Source organism: Scyliorhinus canicula, chromosome 10 (assembly GCF_902713615.1).
Source record: "Scyliorhinus canicula chromosome 10, sScyCan1.1, whole genome shotgun sequence".
In the NCBI taxonomy this organism is placed as follows: Eukaryota; Metazoa; Chordata; class Chondrichthyes; order Carcharhiniformes; family Scyliorhinidae; genus Scyliorhinus; species Scyliorhinus canicula.
Window position 1 is genome coordinate 176,239,607 of NC_052155.1, and position 14,510 is coordinate 176,254,116.

The 14,510-nt window shown below is 46.7% G+C and overlaps 1 protein-coding gene across 19 annotated transcripts in view; it reads left to right on the forward strand.

Moving 5' to 3' along the window:
- Positions 1–14,510, forward strand: part of LOC119972793 (protein MTSS 1-like) — a 183,470-nt gene that overhangs the window by 8,906 nt on the left and 160,054 nt on the right. For all 19 annotated transcript variants that reach the window (XM_038810182.1, XM_038810188.1, XM_038810184.1 and 16 more), the window contains one exon: positions 2,891–2,952. In XM_038810182.1, coding sequence (XP_038666110.1) covers positions 2,891–2,952 — 62 coding nt within the window. Of the gene's footprint in view, positions 1–2,890; positions 2,953–14,510 lie in introns of those variants that run through there.

Consider the following 14,510-nt stretch of genomic DNA (forward strand, 5'->3'; position numbering starts at 1 on the left):
TAAATGACTGTGCTTGGACATTTAATGACTGACTAGTGATATAATCTGCTCTTCTAAATTAAATGTTGCTTAATTCAAATTATCTGATCTTTTTTACATTTTCATTTGGCTCAATATTTCAAATGATTACATTTTTTTATGGATGGGAAACATTTTCATTATCAAGAGTAGACTGATGGACTCTGCAGGGGTTGGAGACAGAAGAGCTTTAGTGGATTTTCTTTGGAATCACATTGGTCCACGGAGGTATGTCCAGCAATGAAAGATAGGAACTCATTGAATGACCCTTTGAAAAGATTTCGTAATCTGACACTTGAGACAGAATGGTTAACCCGACTCATTTAATGTAACCTGGAGGACTGGGCTGTCATTCAGGATTGAGGTACTTTCCACGTGGCTTCAGGTAACCCTGATTAGCGTAAGCAGTGGTACGACTACAGGTACCAGACCCCTTATCTGGACCTGCAAGCCATTACATTTGAAGCTGGGGCCCTGATTAGAAATTTGAATAATACCCTTTTATTCTTTATTTTTCATAGTTGCTAGGCCTTGCCACATGTCTGATCCTGAGCCTCCCAAATACAGGGTCTGGTACCTGTAATTGGGCATTTTTCTGTGGTCTTCACTGGTAAACCTTGGTTAAGACTCCCTTGTACACATTGGTTAGCATGGATAGGTATACTTACCAAATATGGGGTCTAACCAGAATGTTTTAACTGACACCAGTTCCACGCCTTTATAATCGAGCCTCCTGAGATTAATGCGATGATTGGATTGGCCTTTTTAATTTATCTTTTGCACCTGACCACTACTTGTAGTGATTATATAGGTCCGTAAAGCACTTTGATCCCCCACAATCCTAGCTGCTTTTCACTGAGGAACTGACTTTTATTTACTGCTTGTCTGAATGCACAGTATATGATGCAGGATGCTGTTCATCAGATTAGTGTAATTACTTCAGAATTAGGATCAGGACTAGGCCACTCATCCTGCTCTGCCATTCAATTAGATCATGGCTGATATGTTTGTAACCTCAACCCCACATTCCAGCCTACCCCCGATAACTTTTCACACTCATGTTAATCAATAATCTATCTAGCTCTGCCTTAAAAATATTCAAAGACCCTACTTCCACTGCCTGTTGACAAAGAGTCCTAAGACTCATAACTCCGAGAGAGAAAAAAATCTCCTAATCTTTGACTTAAATGAGCGACCCCTTGTTTTTAAGTAGTGACCCCTAGTTCTAGATCCTCCCACAAGCGGAAACATTCTCTCCACATCCACCCTGTCAAGACCCCTCAGGATCTTGTATGTTTTAATCAAGTTGCCTCTTACTCTTCTAGACTGCAGTGGATACAAACCTAACCTGTCAAAAAACTTTCCGCCTAAGACAACCCACTGGTTTTGGTCCAGTGAACCTCTCTGAACTGCTTCAAAAGCATTTGCATCTTTCCTTAAATAAGCAGACCTACTTCACACAGTGCGACAGATATGGTTTCACCAATGCCCTGTACAGCTGAAGCATGACCTCCCTAATTTTGTAACAAATTCCGCTCACAATGAACAATAACATTCTATCAGTTTTCCTAATTACTTTCCTAATTACTTGTACTTGCATACTAGCCTTTTGCGATTCATGCATGAGGACACCCAGATCCTCTGAATCAGAGATATCTGCAATCTCTTACCATTTAAATAATAAGCTTTTTTATTCTTCCCGCCAAAATGGGCAATTTCACATTTCCCACATGAGACTCAATTTGCCAGATCTTTTCCCACTCGCTTAATCTATCCATGTTCCTTTGTGGCCTCCATATGTCCTCTTCACAACTTTCTTACCTACCTTTGTGTCTTCAGCAAATTTAGCAACCATACATTTGGTCCCTTCATCCAAGCCGTTTACGTAAATTGTAAAAGGTTGAGACCCCCAACACTGATGATCCCTATGGCACACCACTCGTCACATCCAGCCGACCAGAAAAAGACCCATTTTTGCTAACTGTCTCCTGTTTGTAGCCAGTATTTTGCCCCCTAGATCATGTTCGTTTATTTTCCACAATAACCTTTGATATGGCATCTTATCAAATACCATCTGGAAATCAAAGTACAATACATCCACCAGTTCACATTTGTCCACAGCACTTGTGACTTCTTCAAAGTAATTGGTTAATCTGTTGCATATATTTGTTGCCAGGGCCCACTTCTAATTCACGATCATGGGCATATTAGGGATATTATGCCATACCAGTATTGAAGTGTAGCAACAAGACCAACCATCTCCAAATTCTGAAAGTACAATAAGAATATTGTTTTAATTAAGCACCAGAGATTTTATTTAAATTTCTGATTATTTACTTGTGTTGCTAATTAAGAACTCCTAGTCATATCAAAAAGGTGGGAGAAATTGTGCTTGTTTTGTATTTGAGAGGATAGATGTTGTTGACGAAGAACTCGCATTAACACTGGGTATCAAAATTGTGCTCCTGGGTCAGGAATTGTACAGGCCAAATGCAAAGCAAATTTCTATTTGCAAAAACAATGTGTTATGACACCAACCATGTGCTTCAGTTAGCAATGTTTTATAATAATTCAGCTGGGTCACATGCTTTTGGAGAGAAAGCAAAGTGGCTGACATAAGTAATCAGGATCGACAGGCAGACGTTTTATTTACAGCTAATGTTCCACATTACTCTTCCTTTGGCATCTGCCTAATTTCTAGTCCAAGGTAATCTGACATCAGAAAATGCACACCTGGATGGAAAATGCAGAAAAATTATAAGTTTTATGCTTCATGTATGTCAGAAGTTTAATCTCATTGGTTATCATATGACATAAAAATTATTAGTTGTTATAAAATGCTGTGTTTCACAATGTTTTCTTTTCCCCATAGGGGAGTTACCCAATCTGGGAAGATTTTATTAACAAAGCGGGTAAACTACAGTCCCAACTCAGGTAAGATTTAACGTTTGTTTCAAAACACTTCCTGCTTCCATAGTAGTATTTGGAGACTCGTATCTGAATATAATGCTTCTGCTTTGAATTAAAAGGCACACGAGGGAGGGGATAAAGGTAAATTTATATGGTAAAATAAAAAAAATAAAAAAAATCCTGTTGTTACCAGGATATCCTCCTGAGAGCTTCATGTTGTCAGAATGACGGGCTGTCAAGTTACCAGCAAAGGTCAGGAACATACGACTTGAACTTGTAACAATGGATTGCATTGGGATTTGGGAGTGGTCTTACTCAAATCTGCAACATGTGGATTATGATCAGAAAGGTTAAAGGGGAAAACTGCAGCCGCAAAGGCAGATGGTCTTTCCCTTAAAATTGCAGTATACCACAGAAAATTGATTAGAATGATAATTGCAACAAGTCCCATGACATTTTAAAAGTTTTATAATAGTTTAATAAAGAAACAACTGCTTATGTTGTCTTCACTTTATTCTGATGTAAATTAATTGAAGGCACAAAGACTCTGATTACTTTTACTATATTTTTTTATTTTCACAAAATTAAGGTCCACTGCCACTTCGCAATGCACAATAAATTGCCCAATTCACTATAGCCACAATATTTAATGGGTATTGTGTAGGATATGTAAATGTTCAGACTGATCTGGCAAAAGGTTCATTCATGTGCAAAATAGAAAAAAGGTTTATACCCTAAACCGTGGAATGTTTGATGTTTACATTGGATAACAAGTAGGAATGATTAGCCTTGCTTCCTCATTTGTACAACTTCATACAAATGCAAAATTGCTATCATCCTGTGGGGAGCAAAAAAAAGGACAGAATCTGTATGATGTGAATGCATCAGCTGCTAAAGTTTTCCTCATTCCCTACATGAAATACTTAATAGGTGTTTTACCCTTACTGGTATATCTGGACATAGTCCTTTATACTTTTCCTTTAAGTATACACTGTGGGTGTTTTCCTCAGTACGCATGGCTCAAGTTGTCATGTTCCGGCAGGACTAGAAAATAACTAGTCAACTTGCTATTTTCAGGGACCAATGTTTCAGGTGACTGAGTAGATAATTTCAAAGATTTCACAGTGCACTCCTGGAGATAAAAATTCTCTCAAATGAACCCTCCAAATTGACCCTTGCTGCAGTCCATGCTTCTGCCTTTCAAAAGTTGTGGCGGTTGGGAACAAGGTGGGGGAAAAGGAAATAATGATATTTCCGGTCAAGGGAAACTGCTAGGTTTGAGGAGGAGGATAGCTAGAATTTGGGCAGAAGAAGCTGCATCCCCCCTATGACTCCTGATCATTGCTCGATCGCAGAATTTCAATTGGGAACTCCCGCTAGATGGATCGATCTTGTTGAATTGGAAATATGTGGAACGAGGAGGAGGTGCTGCTCACAATTTTGGAACGACATTCTTGGGAACATTAGAGTGCTGGGAACATCAGAGTGCTCAACTCAAAGAGCCCTTGACTCAATGTACGTGCAGGTATTTGTGCTTTTTCCGCACCCAAGAAATCTGAACACTGCAGTTCCTATTAATTTTGTGACTTCCAGTCTTTCTAGGACCAATAAACAATAATGGTTACAAATTCTTAGTTCCACTGTGGTGAAAAGAAAGCTTGAGATTTAATATTACACTTGGATTAAGGAAGATGGTTCACATTCCTATCTTTATCCATTCTTGGATAGCACTATTTTAATGCATTTTTTGTAACAGTTGGCAACTCTATTCTGAATGGCTTGCACTTGTGGAAGGAGAATGGATCCAAGGCATTGAGACTGCTTCAACAGGTGGCATAGTAGCATAGTGGTTAGTACTGTTGCTTCACAGCACCGGGGACCTGGGTTCAATTCCTGGTTCGGGTCACTGTCTGCGGAGTCTGGAGTCTGCATGTTCTCACCATGTCTGCGTGGGTTTCCTCCGGCTGCTCCGGTTTCCTCCCACAAGTTCCGAAAGACGTGATTGTGAGGTGAATTGGGCATTCTGAATTCTCCCCCAGTGTACCCGAACAGGCGCCGTAGTGTGGCGACTAGGGAATTTTCGCAGTAACTTCATTGCAGTGTTAATGTATTCCTACTTGCGACACTAATAAAGATTTTTATTATCTTAGGAATTGTGCTTGAAATTGGTCAATTTGCTCTGTTATTTCCTTACCCAATTCAATGGCAAACATTGGCATATGCTAGGGAAGAAGTATGGCCAGCTTCCATCAGAAATCTTTGCTACCTACAACATTGCATATTATAAGGAAGGACGATGTCTGCCCTTCTGCCAGTTATAGAGTCTTAAGTGTGTGAAGCATTTTTTTTCATTTGTCTATGGGATGTGGGTGTCACTGGGTGGGCCAGCATTTATTGCTGATCCCTGAGGGCAATTAAGAGTCAGTCACATTGCTGTGGGTCTAAGGTCACATGTAGGCCAGATCGGTAAGGACAACAGATTTCCTTCCCTAAAGGATACTAGTGAACCAGATGAGTTTCATGGGGACATTTATTACTAGTCCAGTGACAATACCACTACGCTACTGCCTCCCCGAGAATTAACCTGGCCAAATGAGTTTCCCTGCATCTGAAAATCACAATTGTGAAACTATTCCACAAGGTTTAAATTGTGAACATCATGGTCACATGTATGCCCCTTAGTATGCAATATTTTATGTATTCTACAGTATTTGCAGATATTTTTCTTCAGGTCTAGCTCGCTAACTCATTTGAATGGTAATAACTTGACTCAGGAACTCGTGACCCACTTTTGGCAAGGGGATCAGTTGGACACAACTCTGGTGAGGCTTTAGAATGTGAGAACTAGGAGCAGGAATGGGCCATTTGACCCCTTGAGCCTGCTCTGCCATTCAATAAGATCATGGCTGATCTTTTTTGGACTCCGCTCCACTTACCTGCCCGTTCACCATGACCCTTTATCTATCTTTGCTTTAAAAACATTCAATGAGGTAGCCGTAACTGCTTCACTGGTAAGGGAATTCCACAGATTTATAACCCTTTGGGTGAAGAAGTTCCTCCTCAGTTCAGTCCTAAATCTGCTCCCCCTTATTTTGAGACTATGCCCCCTATTTTGAGTTTCACCCGCCAGCGGAAACAACCTCCCTGCTTCTAACTTAACTACTCCCTTCAGAAAAGCGGGGGAAGAAGGACAAAATGGCGGCCGGCGGAACACCCAAGGACTGGTGGAAGTGGGCGCAGGCGCAGCAAGCTGCCCTTCTGCGCTGTTTTGCGGAGCTGAAGGCTGAGTTGCTGGACTCCCTGAATGCGACTACCAACAGGCTACTTGAGACCCAGGCGGCCCAGGAGGTGGCCATTCGGGAGTTGCAGCAGCAGGCCGCTGAGCGGGAGGAGGAGGCTGTGGTCCTCGTGGGGAAAGTGGAGTTGCACGAGGCACTTCACAAAAAGTGGCAAGACCGCTTGGAGGAACTGGACGTTCGCACGAGGCGAAAGAATTTGAGGATCCTGGGCCTGGCGGAGGGGCTGGAGGGGTCGGATCTTCCGTCTTATGTGACCACGATGTTGCGTTCGTTGATGGGAGTGGGGTCGTTCCATTTGCCCCTGGAGCTTGAGGGAGCCCACAGAGTGCTGGCCAGGAGGCCCAAGACAAATGAGCCCCCGCGGGCGGTGCTGGTGCGGTTCCATCGATTCAGCGACCGGGAGTGTGTGCTGCGCTGGGCCAAGAAAGAGAGGAGTAGCAGGTGGGAGAATTCGGTAGTGCGAATCTACCAGGACTGGAGTGCGGAGGTGGCTAAGCGGCGGGCCGGGTTCAACCGGACGAAGGCGGTGCTGCATGCCAGGCAGGTCAAATTTGGAATGCTGCAGCCTGCGCGTCTGTGGGTGACATATAAGGACCGGCACCGCTACTTCGAGTCCCCAGAGGAGGGGTGGGCCTTTGTACAGGCGGAGAAGCTGGACTCGAATTAGAGTCTGGGGGCACACTGTGGTTTTTGCTGTTGCTGTTTTGTAATTTTGACATGTTTTTTTTATGCTGGTTTTTTGCTCTGTTTCCGGGTGGGTCTGTTGGGTATGGTTTTGGGCTATGTGGGGAATGTTGGGGGTTTGTGTTTTTTATTTTCTCTTCAGTACGGGGCTGGGGGTTGGGGTGAAACTGGATTTTGGGGAGCTGCGTCAGAAGGGTGGGGTGTGGCAGTATGAAAGCGCGGGCTTTCCTCTGGTTTCCCGCGCTGCGGGGCGGGGGTGTGGAGCTGGCTCTGGGGGCGTGGCCTCTACTGGTTTTTCCCCGCGCTGAAGCGGTGCCAAGGAGGTATGGCAAGAGGGGGATGACCACATGTCGGGAGGGGACGGGTTTTGGCGGGAGTTGCCGGGGTCAGCAGAAGTCAGCTGACTCACGGAAGTATCATGGAGGGTGCGTCGCGGCTAGGAGGGGTCCAAGCCTTGGGGGGGGGGGGGGGGGGGGGGGGAGGGATACCGGGTTGCTGCTTGAATGGCCAGGAAGGAGCTGGTGTGGGCCGGGGGGGTGGAGGAGAGACGTTATCGCCATGGGGAACGGGTCGGGCGGGGCGTGCTGGCCTGGGGCGAGCAGTCGATGAGCTATGGCTAGCCGGAGGGGGAGGGGGGGCGGGTTGCCCTCTGATCCGGCTGATCACCTGGAACGTGAAGGGGCTGAAGGCGGACGTGGCTATGCTCCAGGAGACCCACTTGAAGGTGGCAGACCAGGTTCGTCTGAAGAAGGGATGGGTGGGGCAGGTTTTTCACTCAGTATTAGACGCGAAGAACCAGGGAGGTGGCGATTCTGGTGGGGAAGAGGGTGGCGTTCGATGCGTCTGAGGTGGTGTCGGACAAGGAGGGCAGATATTTTATGGTGAAGGGTAGGCTGCTGGGAGAGAAGGTGGTGCTGGTTAAAGTATATGCCCCGAATTGGGATGATGCTGGCTTCATGAGGCGCATGTTGGGCCGCATTCCGGACCTGGACGCAGGGGGCCTGATCCTGGGGGGAGACTTTAACACAGCGCTGGATCCCCCACTGGACGGGTCCAGTTCAAGGACGGGTAGGAGACCGGCGGCGGCCAAAGTGCTGAGGGGGTTTATGGACCAGATGGGAGGGGTAGATCCCTGGAGGTTTGGGAGGCTGAGGGCGCGGGAGTATTCCTTTTTCTCTCCTGTCCATAGGGTTTATTCCCGAATAGATTTTTCCGTCCTGAGCAGGGGATTGATCCCGAAGGTGCAGGATGCCGAGTATTCGGCCATAGCAATTTCAGACCATGCTCCGCACTGGGTTGATCTGGAGATGGGGGAGGCGCGGGACCAGCGCCCGTTATGGCGCCTGGATGTGGGGATGCTGGCTGATGAGGAGGTCTGTAGGAGGGTCCGGGGAAGTATTGAGGGGTATCTTGATACCAACGACACGGGGGAGGTCCGGGTGGGGATGGTCTGGGAGGCCCTGAAAGCAGTGATCCGGGGGGAGCTGATCTCCATCCGGGCCCACAGGGAAAGGAGGCAGAGGAGGGAGAGGGAGAGACTGGTGGGGGAGCTCCTGGATGTGGACAGGAGGTACGCGGAGGCACCGGAGGAGTGGTTGCTGGGGGAACGGCGTAGCTTGCAGGCCAAGTTCGACTTGTTGACCACCAGAAAGGCGGAGACACAGTGGAGGAGGGCGCAGGGCATGGTATATGAGTATGGGGAGAAGGCGAGCAGGATGTTGGCGCATCAGCTCCGTAGGCGAGATGCGGCTAGGGAAATTGGTGGAGTGAGGGATAAGGGTGGGAATGTGGTGCAGAAGGGGGCAGAGGTAAGCGGGGTCTTTAGGGACTTCTACGAGGAACTGTACCGGTCGAAGCCACCGATGGGGGAGGGGGGGGGTGGGGGGATGGAGAGCTTCATGAACAGGCTATGTTTCCCAAAAGTTCAAGAGGAGCTGGTGGAGGGGCTGGGGGCGCCGATAGAGTTGGAGGAGCTAGTCAGGGGGATTGGTCAAATGCAGTCGGGTAAGGCGCCGGGGTCGGATGGGTTGCCGGTGGAATTTTATAAAAAGTATGTGGATCTGTTGGGCCCCCTGTTGGTGCGAGCCTTCAATGAGGCATGGGAGGGGGGCGGGCTTTGCCCCCGACGATGTCGCGGGCGCTGATCTCTCTGATCCTGAAGCGGGATAAGGACCCCTTGCAGTGTGGATCATACAGGCCAATCTCGCTCCTCAATGTTGACGCGAAGTTGCTGGCGAAGATCCTGGTCACCAGGATAGAGGACTGTGTGCCAGGGGTGATACACGAGGATCAGACAGGATTTGTCAAGGGACGGCAGCTCAACACTAATGTGCGGAGATTGCTAAATGTTATTATGATGCCGGCAGTGGAGGGGGAGGCGGAGATAGTGGTGGCGCTGGATGCAGAGAAAGCGTTTGATAGAGTTGAGTGGGGGTACCTGTGGGAGGTGCTGGAGCGGTTTGGATTCGGGGAGGGGTTCATCAAATGGGTGAGGTTGCTCTACGCGGCTCCGATGGCGAGTGTAGTTACCAATGGAAGGAGATCTGAGTACTTCAGGCTCTACCGTGGGACCAGGCAGGGGTGCCCCCTGTCCCCCTTGGCTCTTTGCACTGGCGATTGGACCTCTGGCAATGGCGTTGAGGGAGTCAGGGAGGTGGAGGGGTCTGGTGCGGGGTGGGGAGGAACATCGGGCATCGCTGTATGCGGACGACCTGCTGTTGTATGTGGCGGATCCAGAAGGGGGAATGCCGGGGGAGATGGAGCTGTTGGCGGAGTTTGGGAGCTTCTCGGGCTATAAGTTAAATTTAGGCAAGAGTGAGGTATTTGTAGTACACCCGGGTGATCAGGAGGAGGGAATTGGGAGGCTCCCGTTTAAGAGGGCAGTGAAGAGTTTCAGATACCTGGGGTGCAGGTGGCCAGGAGTTGGGGGACTCTCCATAAGCTTAATTTTACCAGGCTGGTGGAGCAGATGGAGGAGGAATTTAAAAGGTGGGACATGGTGCCGCTATCGCTGGCGGGTCGAGTGCAGTCCGTCAAAATGACGGTTCTCCCGAGGTTCTTGTTCCTCTTTCAGTGTTTGCCCATCTTTATCCCTAGGGCCTTTTTTAGGAGGGTGACTAGCAGCATCATGAGCTTTGTTTGGGTGCATGGGACCCCGAGGGTGAAGAGGGTCTTCTTGGAGTGGGGTAGAGATGGTAGGGGGCTGGCGTTACCCAATCTCCCGGGGTATTATTGGGCGGCCAATGTGTCGTTGGTGCGCAAGTGGGTGATGGAGGGGGAGGGGGCAGCATGGAAACGGATGGAGAGGGCATCCTGTGGAGATACAAGCCTGGGGGCCCTGGTAACGGCGTCGTGGCCGCTCCCTCCTACGAGGTATACCACGAGTCCGGTGGTGGCGGCTACCCTCAAGATTTGGGGGCAGTGGAGGCGACATAGGGGAGAAGTGGGGGGCTCGATTGAGGCCCCGTTAAGGGGGAACCATCGGCTCGACCCGGGGAACATTGATGGGGGGTTCCAGGGTTGGCACAGAGCGGGCATCAGACAGCTGAGGGACCTGTTCATTGATGGAAGGTTTGCGAGCCTGGGGGAGTTGGAGGAGAAATTTGGGCTCCCCCCGGGAGACATGTTCAGGTATCTGCAGGTAAAGGCGTTTGCTAGGCGGCAGGTGGAGGGATTCCCTTCACTTCCCGCGAGGGGGGTGAGTGACAGGGTGCTTTCGGGGGTCTGGGTTGGGGAGGGGAAGGTATCTGATATCTACAAGGTAATGCAGGAGGTGGAGGAGGCGTCAGTAGAGGAGCTGAAAGTTAAGTGGGAGGGGGAACTGGGGGAACGGATCGAAGATGGGACATGGGCTGATGCCCTGGAGAGGGTTAACTCTTCCTCCTCATGTGCACGGCTTAGCCTCATCCAATTCAATGTGCTGCACCGGGCCCACATGTCAGGGTCTAGGATGCGTAAGTTCTTTGGGGGCGAAGACAGGTGTGTCAGGTGTTTGGGGAGTCCAGCGAACCATGCCCATATGTTCTGGGCATGCCCGGCACTGGAGGAGTTCTGGAAGGGGGTGGCGAGGACGGTGTCGAGGGTAGTAGGATCCAGGGTCAAGCCAGGCTGGGGACTCGCGATTTTTGGGGTTGGGGTGGAGCCGGGAGTGCAGGAGGCGAAAGAGGCTGGTGTGCTGGCCTTTGCGTCCCTAGTAGCCCGGCGGAGGATCTTGCTACAGTGGAAGGATGTGAGACCCCCAAGCGTGGAGACCTGGATCAACGACATGGCGGGTTTAATTAAGCTAGAGAAGGTCAAATTCGCCCTGAGGATCGGTACAAGGGTTCTTCAGGCGGTGGCAACCTTTCCTCGACTTTCTGGCTCAACGATAGGATACGGGGTCAGCGGCAGCAGCAACCTGGGGGGGGGGGAGGGGGGAAAGAGGAGGGGGGGGGGGGAGAGACGATGACTATGTTTGCTTATTTAATTTTAATTTGTTTTTAAGTTTTCTTGTTGTTTACTGGGTTTGGGAGGGTGGTGGGGGGTGTGATGCATGCGTTGATACGGTCTTGGGGGTGTTACAGTTATTATGGGGTTATATTGTTGTTTTCATTGTTTGTTATATTTTCTGTAAAAAATTCCAATAAAAATTATTTAAAAGAAAAATACTACTCCCTTCAGAATTTTATATGTTTCTATCAGATCCCCTTTTATTCTTCTAAATTCCAACGTGTATAGTCCCAGTCTACTCAGTCTCTCCTCATAAAGCAATCCTCTCAATTCTGGAATCAACAAAGTGAATCTCCTCTGGACCCCCTCCAGTACCAGTACATCTTTTCTCGAGTAAGGAAACCAAAACTGTACACCGTACTCCAGGTGTGGCCCCACGAGCACCCTGTACAGCTACAATATAACCTCACTGTTTTTAAAGTCCATCCCTCTACCAATCAAGGACAAAATTCCATTTGGCTTCTTAATTACGTGCTGCACCTGCAAACCAACGTTTTGCGATTTATGCACAAGGACATCCAGGTCCCTCTGTAAAGCAGCGTGCTGCAATTTTCTAACCATTTAAATAATAAATTTTGCTGTTATTTCTATCAAAATGGATGACCTCGTATTTACCAATTTTGTACTCCATCTACCAGACCCTTGCCCATTCACTTAAACTATCTATATCCCTCTGCAGACTTTGTGTCCTCTGCACACTTTGCTCTACCACTCCTCTTAATGTCATCTACGAACTTTGACACATTGCAATTGGTCCCCAACTCTAAATCATCCAGTAAATTGTGAATAACAATAGCCCCAAAATTAATCTCTGAGACACACCACTAGCCACTGATCATCAACCAGAAAATCCCCTATTTATCCTTATTGTTTGCTTTCTGTTAGTTAACTGATCCTCTATCCATGCTAATACATTATCTGTAATACCGTGCACCCTTATTTTATGCAGCAGCCTTTTGTGCGGTACCTTGTCGAATACCTTCTGGAAATCCAGATACACCATATCCACTGATTCCTTGTTGTCCACCGCACTTGTAATGTCCTCGAAGAATTCCAATAAATTAGTTAAACATAACCTGTCTTTCATAAACCCATGCTGCGTCTGCCCAATGGGATAATTTATATCCAGATGTCTCTCTATTTCTTCCTTGATGATAGATTCAAGCATTTCCCCCACTACAGAAGTTAAGCTAACAGGCCTATAGTAACCCACCTTTTGTCTACCTCCTTTTTTAAACAGTGGCATCACATTTGCTGTTTTCTAAATCCCCCAGAGTCCAGCGAACGTTGGTAAATTACCACAAGCACATTTTTTATTTCCCCCGCCATCTCTTTTAATACCCTGGGATGCATTCCATCAGGGCCAGGAGACATACTACCTGTAACTCCATTAGCTTGCCCAACACTACCTCCTTAGTAATAATCATTTTTAGATCCTCACTTGCCACTTTGTATGCATTTTCTTTCAATTTGATACGTTCCTTTATTTCCTTCGATATCCACTGTTGATTATCTCTTTTCCTACAGTTCTTCCTCTTCATCGGTATTATACTTTTGCTGAGCACTGTGAAGAATTGCTTTAAAAGTCTTCCACTGTTCCTCAATTGTCCCTAAAAGTCTTTGCTCCCAGTCTATCTTCGTCGACTCCTCCCTAATCCCATTGTACTCTCCTTTGTTTAAGCACAAGACATTGGTATTAGATTTTACCGTCTCATCCTAACTACGAGATCATTAATTATTCCTGTTTCATTACACAGAACCAGATCTAAGATAGCTTGCTCCCTCATAGGTTCCATTAAATTATGTTTGAGGAAACTGTTGCGATTACATTCTGTGAATTCCTCTTCAAGGCTGCCTTGATCGGCCTGGTTTGACCAATCGACATGTAGATTAAAATCACCCATGACAACTGCCACACATTTTTACATGCACCAGTTGTTCTTTTGTTCATTGTCCACCTAACCATGATGTTATTATTTGGTGAAGAATATTTGGAAAGTATAAAAAAAACACTTGCCATTTGACTCTTAGTCTGAGTGAATGAATGTCAGAACAGTTTAATTCAGTTTCCTTGTAACTTACACTTAACGCTGTTTGCTCTTATTTCTGTATTAGAGATGCTGCTTATCTTGGGCATGCAGACAGAATAGTGAAAACCAAATTTTAAAATAGTTATTTGTATCTGAAATGCTTTTGTTTAAATAAATTACCATGCAAGCCTTTTGTTGAAAGCAAATATTAACTTGTTGAACATCTGATCAATAATTGACAGGATAAGACCATTGGCCAATACAGCCTGTTCCAGATAATTGTGATGTGTTGTGCATCACAATGGATGCATTCTCCACTCATTCAAAAGCCATGACATCTCCTGGGAGAGGTAGAAAAACAGTTCGATTAAACCAGGCCCCAAAGGAAAAAAAAATTGAACTCTGTCCACCTTATTGGTGTTTGCAGTTACTCTGGGTGACCAATCTAGCTCTGATTAATGTTGTACAAAAGCACATGACTGTACAAGGTGATGTGCACCTCAATCAGAAACCAGCCTAATTCTTGATTGAAGGAATTCATGAATCGTCTTTCACCTCAGAAACAGGCAGCCTGATCCCCAGGCCTACTTTTAGCTGGGAACATGTATATAATTAATGCAATTCTTGGTAAACCGAGCAGACCGTCGCAAGTTGGACATTAGTATGCATCTCTTGATGTTTTCCAGCTATGAAACACAGCCAGGGAAAGTGTTCGTGCATTTTATTCCTTCCGTAGTAATCTGATGAGCCTTCTCTAAGCAAAATCTCACCTAGGTTTCTAATCTTGATTTGAGCAGGCAAATGCCATTTTGTTTCCCCTGTGGCCTTTCTCCTTGGAACCTATTTACAACTCAACATTATACTTGAACCAACTTTTATGTTGCTGAACAGTTTTGATTTAAACTTTCAGTTTAGGATGATCAATTGTACATAGCTGAGAGGATTGGGATTATCTGGGGAAATAGTGCAGAGGTTCCCAGGGAAGATATTTAGTATCTCTATTTGTGTAAGTGGACATTAGACTGCAAAGCAAAGAGTGGCTAATCCATTCAGTAGTAATAATCTTCCAGCATTCTCAAAC